The sequence below is a fragment of the Nematolebias whitei genome, chromosome 9 (assembly GCF_014905685.2).
Source record: "Nematolebias whitei isolate Nwh7 chromosome 9, NemWhi1, whole genome shotgun sequence".
Classification (NCBI taxonomy): domain Eukaryota; kingdom Metazoa; phylum Chordata; class Actinopteri; order Cyprinodontiformes; family Rivulidae; genus Nematolebias; species Nematolebias whitei.
In genome coordinates, this window is record NC_056506.1 from 8,155,561 (window position 1) to 8,170,116 (window position 14,556).

A 14,556-nucleotide genomic window follows, 5' to 3' on the forward strand; every position below is an offset into this window, starting at 1 on the left:
TGAAATATTTCAGTTGGTGTGCAATGAATCTGAAATATATGAAAGTTCCATTTTTATCATTACATTATGGAAAATAATGACCTTTATCACAATATGCTAATTTTTTGAGAAGGACTTGTATAGCACCTTCATATATTATTATATTATAAAGTGTATTCATTTCATTAAAACTAAACTAAACAATTCTACTGCATATAAAATAATACAATCACAATAAAATGAAAGGCAGCAGAAAGAAGGAAAAAAAACGTAACATCTGCCCCTTTATCCAAAAAATGTATTCAAACAATAATCTTCAAAAAATAACAAAAACAAAATAAATAACTCTTTCTCGAGCAACAATTCATACAAATACACATTAAGCCATTTTATTTTTTATTTTATTTTATTTTTTTACAAACCAACTTTGATCGTCCTCTTAAACATACACATTGATCTGGCATTTTTAACATCTCCCTACAGATTTTTCTATAATCTAATTCCTTGGATTGAGGTAGACCATTCCTTCAAACTAATTTGAAATATAAGTTTCACAAAAATCACTATCCCTTTAAGATTATAACAGCTATCTCTTAAAAAAAATATTTGGATATTTAAAGGTAATCTGTTATTAGCCCTATACATAACTGATAAAACACTATAATCTACCAAATCATGGAACTTCGATAACTTCAGCTGATAAAATAATGTACTTGATGGGTGACTGAAATGTTTTCTAGTAATAATTCTTACAGCTCTTTTCTGTAAAACAAAAATAGGATTTGCAATTATTTTACATGCTTTCCCCCCAAACATCAACACAATAGATTAAGTGTGGAACATTTATTGCATTATGCAACATGTACAGAGCTTCATCATTTAATAACTCCCTTACTTTGTACAGTACTGCAATAGATGTAGCTATTTTTTCAAGTCCCGTTTAAAAACCCACTACTATTCGGTGGCTTTTTAACACCAGATGATCTGTGTTTTGATCCTGTATGCTCCACACTGGTTTGTCGTCATTATCTGCATCGTTTTTATGTTTGTAGTCTGATTTACTTCATTTTGTATATTGCTTTGTGTGTTACCTGTTGTTTTGTCTGTACAGCACTTCGGTTGGCCTTGTAGCTGTTTTAAGTGCTCTATAAATAAAATGGTATGGTATCTATCTTACAAAATATGTGATGTTTCCATAGGAATTAATTTTTCAGTCTTTCTCCCTCCTTAGATGGCATTAATCTTTCCTCCAGCTCTAATGTTAAAAATCGTGGTGTTATTTTTGATCAGGACATGTCTTTTATCCCCCACATTAAAAACGTTACTAGAACTGCCTTCTTCCATCTGCGTAATATCACTAACATTAAAAACATCCTATCTAAAAATGATGCAGAAAAACCAGTTCATACATTTGTCACATCTAGACTGGACTATTGCAATGGTTCATTATCTGGATGTCCAAATACTTTTTTAAAACGTCTTCAGTTGATCCAAAATGCTGCTGCCAGAGTCTTAACTGGAGTTAGTATGAGAGATCATATCTCTCCAGTTTTAGTTTCTCTCCAATGGCTCCCTGTCAAGTCTAGAATAGAATTCAAAATCCTACTTCAAAACTACAAAGCTCTCAACAACCTGGCTCCATCTTATATTACAGATATTATTGTTCCATATTTTCCTAACAGAGAACTTCGCTCTCAGACTGCAGGTTTACTTGTGGAAATTACAAAAACAGAATGGGAGACAGATCTTTTAGTTATCAGGCTCCTCTCTTGTGGAACCAACTTCCAGTTTCTGTCCATGAGGCTGACACATTGTCCAGTTTTAAAATTAGGCTTAAGACTCTCCTTTTTGCTAAATCCTATAGTTAGAGTAAACATACATGTTTATTATCGCTTGGGTTTCCTGAGCTGTTCCTTAGTTATGCTGCTATAGGCTTAGACTGCTGGAGGACAAACTGACCACACTTTTTCACTCTGCTACTGTCTTTACTTACTCTGCTCAACCTGTTTTGTATTTGTAATTATTTTTTCTATCGTAACCATGTGTTTTTTGTCTTTCAGGTACACCTGGACCTATACCTGCACCTACCATTCTGTGTTCGTCTGTCTCTCCTTCCTGTCCTCTCAACCATCCGGTCAAAGCAGATGGCCGCTTGTCCTGAGCCTGGTTCTGCTGGAGGTTTCTTCCTTTTAAAAGGGAGTTTTTCCTTTCCACTGTTGCCACTGTGCTTGCTCAGGATGGGAGACTGCAACGAAGCCAAGATTCAACTTGTCTGCTGGATTCCTTAGATAGAGAACTTTACTAATTGGCTTTTATGTATGTGAATGTTCCTGTAAAGTGCCCTGAAACAACTTTGTTGTGATTTGGTGCTATATAAATAAACTGAATTGAAACTGAATTGAATGTCAGCTTTTCATCAATGATAACACCCAAAAACTTCACCTCACTAACTCTACAAATCTCAACACTCTCGACTCAAAATGGAACATTGAGAGTTCTCTTTCTATTACTGAATATCATATAGTTAGTTTTATGCAAGTTTAATGATAATTTATTAAGTTTAAACCAAGTTTGTATTTTTACAAATTATGTCTGCATCAACTCCAACATCCATTTTTTATCTTTACCCCAACAAAAAAATGTGGTATCTGCAAATAGGCACATTTAAGGAGTCCTGACACATTTACCAAGTCATTCACATATAAAATAAATAACTTTTGTCCAAGTACAGAACCTTGAGGAACTTCTCTATTCTCTACTATTCACATGTAATATTACAGAGGTCAGATATTACAGCATTTATTTTTACAAACTGTTAGATACCCACCGTAGTGCTAGTCCTCTAATGCCATATTTATTCAATTTTTCAAGGAGAATAATGTGGTCAATAGTATCAAATGCTTTCTTTAAATCAACAAAAATACTAACGCAATATTGTTTTAGATCGACAGAAGTTGTTATTGGTTCCATCAATTCCATGAGAACCATTGATGTAGAGATTTTGGGTTTTTTTTGCTCTAAACCCATACCGACTGATACTTAGAATATTTTGTTTAGCAATAAATTGATCTAATCTGGTCACAAATAAATTTTCTAAAAGTTTTGAAAACTGTGGTAACAAAGTTATTGGTCTAGAATTATTGAACACACATTTCTCACCATTCTTAAAAAGAGGAATAACCTTAGCTATTTTCATATTGTCTGGAAATATTCCTGTTGAAAATAATAAATTATATATACTAAGGGTGGCTGTGGCTGAGTGGTTAGAGCAGTCGTCCTCCAATGCAAGAGTTGGGGGTTCAAATCCACCAGCAGTCACATGCCGAAGTGTCCCTGGGCAAAACACTGAACCCCTCATTGCCTCCAATATGTGTCCCATTGGTGTATGAATGTGATAAAGCACTGATTAGTCTCTTTAGAATGGTTTGTTCAATTAGCTTTGTAGAGATCTAGTAGAGTGATGAATGAATGGGTAAATGAGGACACAGATTGTAGTGTAAAGCGCTTTGAGTATCTCGATAAGACAGAAAGGCGCTATATAAGTACAGTCCATTTACCTTTTACATATATATATGTAAACGGTTCAATAACATAACTCATTATCTCCTTTACAAACACCATGTCCATATCCGCCCAATCTTTTGATCTTTAGTCTGTAAGATCACTCAAGAAAAATACTGTTGGCACAACCTATAACCGTATGACACATTATTGTCTACTTTTGGTATTTTAGCTGCAAGACTTGAGCCAACATTCACCAAATGATTAAATCCATTTACAATTTCATTCTGATCGTGGATTTCATCGTCATCCTTCACAAAATATTGTGAAATACCTGCTTTTACTTTATAATTTTTCAGAACACTATTCATTACTCATTATATACTGTATAGTGGGTCAAATCTGGAAAAAAAAAAACACCTTAACCTAGATTATTGAGCATGAACTTTGTTGTTTTGAACCACTTTGGCTGCCTCAGACAAGTCATCGGGGGAGAGGGTGGACTCCAGAAATCATATGAGCACCACCAAACTGGTTGACCCACTACATGAAGGTGCTATAAGACTGAGTTTGTTGTGGCTCAGTGGACTGATGAAGTCTTTTGGATGAAAAATGAAATGTTTCAACATAAAGAACCATCCAGGGGACCTGACTAAATTTTGTTGGCTTTTTTACCTGGATTATTGAGCATGATCTTTAACACGTTTCGGGTCTTGCATTGATTTGCTGCACATCTTTCTGCTATCTCTTTTATACTGTGTCCTTTCTTGTATGATGTCAGAACAAGGATAATCCCACACAAAGTGTTAGTGAGCCAAAAATATCAGTCCTTCACAAATGAGACTATATATAGTCAAGTTTAACAGGCAGCTCATAAATCCTTCTCAGATTCAGAGAGTTGTACATGTCAAGTGGCTTGCTTTTCTCTTTAACCAGTCAACAACACACACACCAGGACTAATTTATTTTGCTCTCATTATTCTCCCATGCAGATTTAAAGCAGAATGCATGCAGTGCCTTGGAAAAGCATCCTTTTCGGCCTTGCACTCTCATATTAAAGTCAATTCTGAGGACCAAAGTCCATGCTCGGTAAACCAGGTATAAAATCCAACAATTTTCAGTCAGGCCATCTGGATGGTTTCTTGTTTTTGTGCTGAGACGTTTCACTCTCCATTCAGAAGGTTTCATCAGTCTGAGGAAACACCAAACAAAATCAGTTTGACATGACTGTCGACAAGGGAGAGGGTGGGCACGGGAGGAGAGGGTGTGCCCCAGAAACCATCTTAGCACCAACTTAGCTTTCCAGAGAAAACCTCCACTCTGGAGCCAGGCCTGGAGGTGGGGCACGCGGGCGAGCGCCTGGTGGCCGGGCTTTTACCCATGGAGCTCGGCCGGGCACAGCCCGAAGAGGAGACGTGGGTCCCCCTTCCCATGGGCTCACCACCTGTGAGAGGGGCCAAAGGGGTCGGGTGCAATGTGGGATGGGTGGTGGCCGAGGGCGGGGACCCCTGGCGGTCTGATCCTTGGCTACAGAAGCTGGCTATTGGGACATGGAATGTCACCTCACGGGTGGGGAAGGAGCCTGAGCTGGTGTGTGAGGCTGAGAAGTTCCGGCTAGAAATAGTCGGACTCACCTCTACGCATGGCTCGGGCTCTGGAACCAGTTTCCTTGAGAGGGGCTGACACTCTTCCACTCTGGAGTTGCCCCTGGTGAGAGGCGCCGAGCAGGCGTGGGCGTACTTATTGCCCCCCAACTTGGTGCCTGTGTATTGGGGTTCACCCCAGTGAATGAGAGGGTGGCCTCCCTCCGCCTACGTGTGGGGGGATGGGTTCTGACTGTCGTTTGTGCTTATGCACCAAACGGCAGTTCAGATTATCCACCCTTTCTGGAGTCCTTGGAGGGGGTACTGGAAAGTGCACCTTCTGGGGACTCCCTTGTTCTGCTGGGGGACTTCAATGCTCATGTGGGCAATGACAGTGAGACCTGGAGGGGTGTGGTTGGGAGGAACGGTCCCCCTGATCTGAACCAGAGTGGTGTTCTGTTGTTGGACTTCTGTGCTCGTCATGGATTGTCAATAACGAACACCTTGTTCAAGCATAAGGGTGTCCATATGTGCTCTTGGCACCAGGACACCCTAGGCCGCAGTTCGATGATCGACTTTGTCATCGTCTCATCTGATCTGCGACCACATGTCTTGGACACTCGTGTGAAGAGAGGGGCGGAGCTGTCAACTGATCACTACCTGGTGGTGAGTTGGCTCCGATGGTGGGGGAGGATGCCGGTCAGACCTGGCAGACCCAAACATATTGTGAGGGTTTGCTGGGAACGTCTGGCAGAGTCTCCTGTGAGACGGAGTTTCAACTCCCACTTCCGGGAGAACTTTGAACATGTTCCGAGGGAGGTGGGGGACATTGAGTCTGAGTGGACCATGTTTCGTGCCTCTATTGTCGAGGCGGCTTACCAGAGCTGCGGCCGCAAGGTTGTCGGTGCCTGTCGCGGCAGCAACCCTCGAACCCGATGGTGGACACTATCGGTGAGGGATGCTGTCAGGCTGAAGAAGGAGTCCTATCGGGCCTTTTTGGCCTGTGGGACCCCGGAAGCAGCTGATGGGTACCGGCAGTTCAAGCAACATGCGGCTCGGGTGGTTGCTGAGGCAAAAACTCGGGCATGGGAGGAGTTCGGAGAGGCCATGGAGAACGACTTCCGCACGGCTTCGAGACGATTCTGGTCCACCATCCGGCGTCTCAGGGGGGGAAAGCGGTATGCCACCAACACTGTTTATAGTAGGAGTGGCGTGCTGCTGACCTCAACTCGGGATGTTGTGGGTCGGTGGGCGGAATACTTTGAAGACCTCCTCAATCCCACCTCAGTCTTCCACTGAGGAAGCGGAGCCTGGGGACTCTGGGTCGGGCCCTCCAATCTCTGGTGCTGAGGTCACCGAGGTGGTTAAAAAGTTCCTCGGTGGCAGGGCCCCAGGGGTGGATGAGATTAGCCCAGAGTTCCTTAAGGCTCTGGATGTTGTAGGGTTGTGTTTGCTTACGCGACTCTGCAATATTGCGTGGACATCGGGGGAAGTTCCCCTGGATTGGCAGACCGGGGTGGTGGTCCCCCTATTCAAAAAGGGGGACCGTAGAGTGTGTTCCAACTACAGGGGAATCACGCTCTTAAGCCTCCCTGGTAAGGTCTATTCGGGGGTTCTGGAGAGGAGGGTCCGTCGGATAGTCGAACCTCGGATTCAGGAGGAGCAGTGCGGTTTTCGTCCTGGCCGTGGAACACTGGACCAGCTCTACACTCTCAGCAGGGTCCTGGAGGGTGCGTGGGAGTTTGCCCAACCAGTCTACATGTGCTTTGTGGGCTTGGAGAAGGCGTTCGACCGCGTCCCTCGGGGGGCCCTGTGGGGGGGTACTCTGGGAGTATGGGGTACTGGGCCCTGTTAGGTCCCTGTATGACCGGTGTCAGAGCCTGGTCCGCATCGCCGGCAGTAAGTCGAGCTCGTTCCCAGTTAGAGTTGGACTCCGCCAAGGTTGCCCTTTGTCACCGATTCTGTTCATAACTTTTATGGACAGAATTTCTAGGCGCAGCCAAGGTGTTGAGGGGATCCATTTTGGTGGCCTTAGGATTGCGTCTCTGCTTTTTGCAGATGATGTGGTCTTATTGGCTTCATCAGATAGTGATCTACAGCTTTCGCTGGAGCGGTTCGCAGCCGAATGCGATGCGGCCGGGATGAAGATCAGTTCCTCCAAATCCGAGGCTATGGTCTTGAGCCGGAAAAGGGTAGAGTGCCCTCTCCGGGTCAGGGAGGAGGTCCTACCCCAAGTGGAGGAGTTCAAGTATCTTGGGGTCTTGTTCACGAATGAGGGAAAAATGGAGCGTGAGATCGATAGGCGGATAGGTGCAGCGTCTGCAGTGAAGCGGGTGCTGTACAGGTCTGTCGTGGTGAAGAGAGAGCTGAGTCAAAAGGCGAAGCTCTCAATTTACCGATCGATCTACGTTCCCACCCTCATCTATGGTCACAAGCTTTGGGATGTGACCGAAAGAATGAGATCTCGGATACAAGCGGCCGAAATGAGTTTTCTCCGCAGGGTGTCTGGGCTCTCCCTTAGAAACAGGGTGAGAAGCTCGATCATCCGTGAGGGACTCAGAGTAGAGCCGCTGCTTCTCCACGTCGAGAGGAGCCAATTGAGATGGCTTGGGCATCTGTTTAGGATGCCTTCTGGACGCCTCCCTGGTGAGGTGTTCCGGACATGTCCCACCGGAAGGAGGCCCAGAGGAAGACCCAGGACACGCTGGAGGGACTATGTTTCTCGGCTGGCCTAGGAACGCCTCGGGATTCCCCCGGAAGAGCTGGCCCAAGTGGCTGGGGGGAGGGAAGTCTGGGCCTCCCTACTTAGGCTGCTACCCCCGTGACCCGACCCCGGATAAGCGGAAGAAAATGGATGGATGGATGGACCTCTCATAAAGCACAGCACAGGTAAGAGTTTCGTACCGTAATTTGTCTCAGGGAAGGAAGCTTCACAGCCAGAGCTCCAGCACCAAGTTTAACACATGCTTCATACTCCATTATAGCGCTGCTTTAAATGGTGAAAGAGGTTTGTTGTGCTCAAACATTTTCGTTGGGACTTATTTTCGGCATTTTTCTGTTGCACATCTGACAAATTAAATCCGAACCATCTCCAAATAACAGAGCCATTATTTTTTCTCCTGCTCACCAGTTCTGTGACTTGCTCTCTCTCTCTCTATTTTTGGCTGCTACGTGCCACAGGGCAGCCACTCCACCTGGACAGAAGCAGGAAGCAGGGGAGAGCGCGCGGGTAAGGGCCGAGTTTGCAGTGAGTGAGAAGAGGGGGCCATGTGGGAGAAGAAATAACAGCAGAGCCAGCAAATTTTCAAGTAGAACTATATTGTTTATAACGAAATAATGTCAATTTATATCGCAAATAAAATTATATTGATATTTTAAAAATATCGATAATGCCCAGCCCTAATTGAGATTCAAGATCTTTCGTGCTTTCCCAGAACGGGATCCGGACTGACCACAGGGTGCAGATGGAAAGTAGGTGGTGTCCAGACATAGACATCTTGAGGGCTGGATGTGGACTGTGGGCCACCAATTGAGGACCACTGCTCCTACAGTGTCAAAAGCTTTAGACAGGTCTAAATAAAGTGCAACACAGTAGTCCTAAGCAGCCCACTTCAACATCATTAAAAACCTTCAACGAAGCAGTCGTTGTGCTATGTTGTTTCCTGAACCCAGAATGATGGGAAGATAAGATGTTAAAATAATCCAAATACTTCTTGATTTGAACATTCATCAATTTTTCTAAAACCTTAGCTAGAATACAAAGTTTGGAGATGGTCGATAAGTGTTCAGTATGGGGTCTCCTCCAGGGCTTAATTTGTAAACCAATTGATGCCGGAACACAAATAGCGGAAGGTCTGGCAGGGTGGGGTGGGGGGGTCCGTGGGTCCTCCCCCAGAAAATTTGGAATAACAGAGATGCCATTTCCTGCATTTTGGTGTATTTTAACACGTTAAACATCTGTAAACATTTGATTAAATTTATTAAAAACAGGTCTCTTGTAAATGAGTCCTCGTGGCTCAATGAGACTAACAACCTGTATAAATAAAGGATGAATTGAAATGACTATTTTAGAGAGAAGGGAGTAGAGCAGCTCCGATTCTGTCAAGTGTCCTAACACCCCCTTTAATGTCTGATAGAGGATGCCATTTTTTGGGGAGTACCGCGGGTCACGTGATTCCAGCAGGATTCCGGTGGGACCAAAGTCAACCTCATTATAGCTCACGTGACCAGGACATGACTGGATTGAAAGTTAACGGGAGAAGACAGGGGCGGGAACCGATCAATAAGCAAAAATGAAAATTTACAAAAAAAAATTTTAAATGGGTGCAGCTATTTTGTAGTTTTCTTCCTTTTCCTTCACTTTAACACAAGTCAAAAGAACTGCATTGCCCCGAAGTAAACGTTTCAGCCAAAGCTTTTCACAGAGAGAGCGGGAGGAGCAGCGAAGTCACCAGCAAAGAAACACAGTGGCTGAAAATAGTTTGCAACGCAAGGTAAGAAGTAACTGTCTGTCTATTAAACTCACAGAACAGGCAGGAAAGTGTCAAATAACCCTGAACTTCATGAGAGTTGTGTTGGTGCTGTGCTGCTTTAAACGTTAGTCTCAGCTGCAGTGCAGAGCTGCTGTGGGACTGGGAGTTGGACCTGCTTTGTTTACCGTCAGTAAATAAACAAACTCAATAGCGCATTTTCTCCACCTTGTCCCTTTTAATTTAAAAATTATGCTCTGCTTTGTTATGTGGGGTTTTAGGTTAAAGTCTTAATTATCTGTTGCTGTTTGTAATTTAAAAAAAAAAAAAAGGCAGAACTCTTCTTGGTTAAAGTGCACGCATTCTCTGGTACAAATATCCTTATTTTTATATTGTGACGTCCTGTTGGATACTGAAATCGAGGAAAACGTGAATAACCATCACTTTATTGCGTAAATAGTTACCGTTGACCGCAAGCCATGCCAGTACAACAACAAACTCGTTAGAGTGAAAGCATTCTCTGGTAAAAATATCCCAGTTTTTATATGAAAGACTGGTTGCAAATATATTATAATAATTGATTTGGTTTTAGATTTGAGATACGACGTGTACAATTATGTTTTTGTGTTAAATTTTAGGCTAAGAGTTGATTGGTACGCCCCCTCCTCCATTGGGGGTGTACCAAAGAAATCATCTTAGCACAAACAAAACTGGTTTGTTCCACTTTGGAGTAAGCTGTTAGGGGAAGAATCAGTTTTGTTGTGTGTTTCCTTGACTGATGAAGCCTTCCGGATGGAAGGCAAAATGTTTCAGCACAAAAAAAAAAAACTGTCCAGATGACCTGACTGAAAAATGTTGGTTTGTCACTGAATGTGAACATAGAATGCTGCTGGCAGGTGCATCAAGGATTCAAGGTTCTTTATTGTCATTCGCATCGCATGTGGTACATGGGGTGGAACAAAATTATGTACACAGGGTCCCAGTTACATCCAACAACAGCAAAAATATAAAGTGTAAAAAGAAACAGTAAATAAGAATTTAAGATATCAACTACATACGCTAAATGAATGCCCAACGATATGCTAAAAGATCTAAGGAATACACTATTCACTAATAGTGCCAAATAATACACCGAATAAAAGCAGCATGAGTCTCACTGATTCTGTTAGGCTATAATTTACACGCTTAATGCAAGCGGAGTCGGGATCGAAGCCGCAAAACTAACAAACTGGGATTTATTCAAAGCATGCAACAAAAATGCAGAAACAAGGTGCCAAAAGTGAAAAAGAAATAAATCTACAGCAGCATGGTCCTATTGGCAAAGTGGTTCTGATGATAGTGAGGTTATCTTAGCAACATGGTCCAGTTAGCACCATGGTACTATTAGCAGTGTGGTCCTGTTAGCAGCGTGGTCTTGTTAGCGGCATTAGCAGGTCTTGTTAGCAGGTCCCATCAGTAGCATGATGATAATTGTGGACCGCAGTAGCTGCCTCAAAGACTGCCCTTCAGAACCGGGTCTGGCAGACAAAGAACATTGAAGGTTCCTCCGTGGAACCAAGCGGGTCCGCAGAGTTAGGTCTGAGCAGGCAGATGGAGGATCTTGTTAGCAGTGTTAGCAGGTCCCATCAGCAGCTTGATGGTACCAATGACCGTACCAGCTGCCCTCACAGACCGCCTTCCAGAACCGGGTCCGGAGATGAAGAACATCCAAGGTTTCCTCGCGGACCCGAACAGGTCCATAGAGTTCGGTCCGTGCAGGCAAATGGAGGCAAATGGAGGAAAATGGAGACGGTTGCCATGACAGGCCCAACCCAGCCCAAAGCTGGAAGGACTGAACCACGATGACAAGACAGCGACACACAAAACGCCAAAAGTGTGTCCCGGTCATACCCGTAGTGTGGGTGTGCAGTGTAGGCGCAAAAAATGTTAAAACAAAAACAATAGGAACAAAAAAGATCGAGTCGAAGCGGAGCTCCCGGCAGGGCTACCACTCTGCTGTGCACGTGATGTCACTCTCACTCTCTACATAAGACAAAATGAAACTACATGTTTATCAACAGAGGAAAAAAAACTTTGATTTCAAAGGTTTGGTTTTAAATCTTCTAATATTTTTGAGCATTAAACAGGAGCAATGCATTTGAAGAAGCGTTACCTTGTTCAAGTCTGAACAAAGTTCTTTCCAAACTTTCCTTGTTGTTCAGCATGAGGACTCTGATTTGCTTCAGGTGCTGAGGCAACATCATGTGGTTCTGCTCAAAGTGGAGTGAGTCGTGGTCTCCTGTCAGAGGACAAAAACAAGTTCAAGCTACCTCCAAGAATTAAATAAATCATTTGTTGAAATTATTAAATAAATTAAAGTAAGCATGCTGTGTTTGGATGGTTGAATGTGTGCCGTTACACAACAAACCATGCTGGTAACTTTCTGCTCTGCAGTGTTTGCACCACACTAATGCCCCTTTTGCACTGTTACGGTGCGGATCAGGTCAGTTCAGGTCAGCTGTTGTTGCGTTTCATTTTACACTTCTGGACCGGCTCTCTAGGGGGGGACCAGAATCCACCTGGTGGTGGTAGTGCTCCCTTAATCTATTTACTAGCCACCACTAAACGTATTAGAAGAACACCCTAAAGACTTTGCCACTAGTGTTGTTCGATACCAGGATTTTCTGGTCCGATACAATACCAATATCTGTGCGGGTATCGGTGGTACAGATACTGATACTTTTTGCAAATATGCCTAATGTGTCAGGTAAACTTAAAAAAAGCAGTGTATTCAAATCTAAGTTGCATAAAGAATGCAAGACAAAGTAATTTATTTATTTTAAACTGAGGAGTATGTTGATGAAGTGTCTTCATTTAGTCTGAGCTTATAAAACAAATAGGACATCTTACAAAATATGTGAAAATGGTTTTTCAAACAATAAAAATAATTAAAAAAATCATAAAACTATTAAAACATTAAATATATATTAAATAATGAGATATGTTTAAGATAATATCTTATATTTTTATCCATATTTTTTAGTATATATATTTCAGAGTTCACCAAGGCTATTTTTTCACCGTCCATCCATTATCTTTACCAGCTTATTCCATTTTGGGTCACGGGTCCAGCAATCACTGTGCGAGGGGCAGGGTACACCCTGGACGGGTCGCAAGTCCATCACAGGGACACAGAGACAAACAACCTAGAGACAAACAACCATTCACTCTCTCACCGAGGGACAATTTAGAGTTACCAATCAGTCTAACATGCATGTTTTTGGTCTGTGGGAGGAAACCGGAGTACCCGGAGAAAACCCACGCATGCACGGAGAGAACATACAAACTCCACCCAGAAAGGTCCCTGGACCGGGGTTTGAACCAGGGACCTGCTCGCTGAGAGGCAGCAGCTCTACCAGTTGCGCCACCGTGCTGCCCTGATTTATCACCATTGCTTTGTATAATTTGATGACATGTGTTTTATGTAATCCACTTTAAATGATCATTTCTTTATGAAACCTTACCTGAATAAATCTAGGCTTTTTTTGCCCATGTGAAATTATCGCAGTGATACACATATTATTACTCCAAACTGAACTCTTGCAACTATTTGTTCAAGCATGAATTTATTTTGTTAATTATTTCATTACAATATGTATTAATTTGAACAACTCCAACTGCAGCAGTTCTTAGAACAGCTTGAAGCTCCACATTTCATGTACCTGGATAGCCCTGCAGCCCTGAGGGACTCCTCCAGAGCAGCAGCACCTGCCTCTCCTCCTCTGTCCACCTCATCAGTGCCTCATATTCTGTGCTGTGATTTAACCGGAAGTGTTTTACAAGGTTTGTTGTGTTGCTAAAGCTCTTTACTGATTTTCCGCCAACCTCACAAACTGCTTCTTGGCTGTTTTTGGAGATGACATAACTCCACACGACTCTGTTAAGCTCTGTCGCTGTGTCTACAGAGAGAGACTGACGAGCAGCATCCCGCTCCACTTAAACACATTACGCATTTACTCAGGTGGAAGAAAAAGTAGTTCCCTCCAACCGTGTATCATTTAGACAAGATCTCAATAGTTTAGTTACTTTCCACCATCTTCCTGTTAATGATATGCATTACCTGAAATGACTGAAGTATCAAAAGTATTGATAATTTGATTTAAACATCAATTCTAGAGCAAGCCATTCTGGTATCGACAGTAATTGATATTTTAGAATCGATCCGCACATCACTATTTGCCACAGGATGTTGTGGAAGAGATGTCATGCTCTAATGGAGTACCTCATGAGCTGTAACTTTTAAACCTGATTCATAATCCTACCTTACTGCCTTCCCTGCCTGCTTTAAATCCATGCATTTTCCATTTTAGTATAGATTTTTACAATAAAGATGTATTAAATATATCTTCACTTATATATTTACATATGCACAAGGTTCATGTTAAAATTACAAAACATCACACTGTGCTGTAATCTTTGAATCTGCCTTTACAATAATCTACAGACTTGAAAACAATTTGGTAATATTTTGTCCTTAAATTTTAAAGGTTAGTCTTTCATTAAATTTAAAAACATACATGTATTACTTATTAATCTAAAAAAGTTAAGTCTGTTCCTCTGGACATTCAAAAAACAAAACAAACAAACATTATCGTTTATTTGTTTGGGTTTATTTATTATAAAATGTATTGTTTGTTTGGTTTTTTGAATGTCCAGTGGACCAGACTTAACTTTTTTAGATTTTTCTACCTGGATTATTGAACATGAATCAGGATATTCATCAATCCATCCATCCCAGTGTTTCCCCTACCATTATACAAGCGGGGTGCCCCACCCCGTCAACCGAATTGAGCACCCCACCTACCAAACCAAACTTGACCCCCCACCTGCCCACCTGGCACTGACATAGTACTAAGCTAGCAGCGAGAAATACAGGTTCTCCAGTTAAAAAGCTAAAGGAAGCACTCATGCTACCTCTTCCCTCATGCTAAACGCCCCCTACCCCCACCCAAAAACTGTTAGATGAGCACCCTGCCATGGCAAGT

At 42.6% G+C, this 14,556-nt stretch overlaps 1 protein-coding gene across 1 annotated transcript in view; it reads right to left on the reverse strand.

Annotated features, from left to right (window-relative positions):
* The window catches only part of agla (amylo-alpha-1, 6-glucosidase, 4-alpha-glucanotransferase a), a 355,602-nt gene extending 343,797 nt beyond the window's left edge, over positions 1 to 11,805 (reverse strand). The window contains exon 1 of the mRNA XM_037681985.1: positions 11,685 to 11,805. Coding sequence (XP_037537913.1) covers positions 11,685 to 11,775 — 91 coding nt within the window. The 5' untranslated portion in view covers positions 11,776 to 11,805. The remainder of the gene's footprint in view (positions 1 to 11,684) is intronic.
* Positions 11,806 to 14,556: the final 2,751 nt, after the last annotated feature.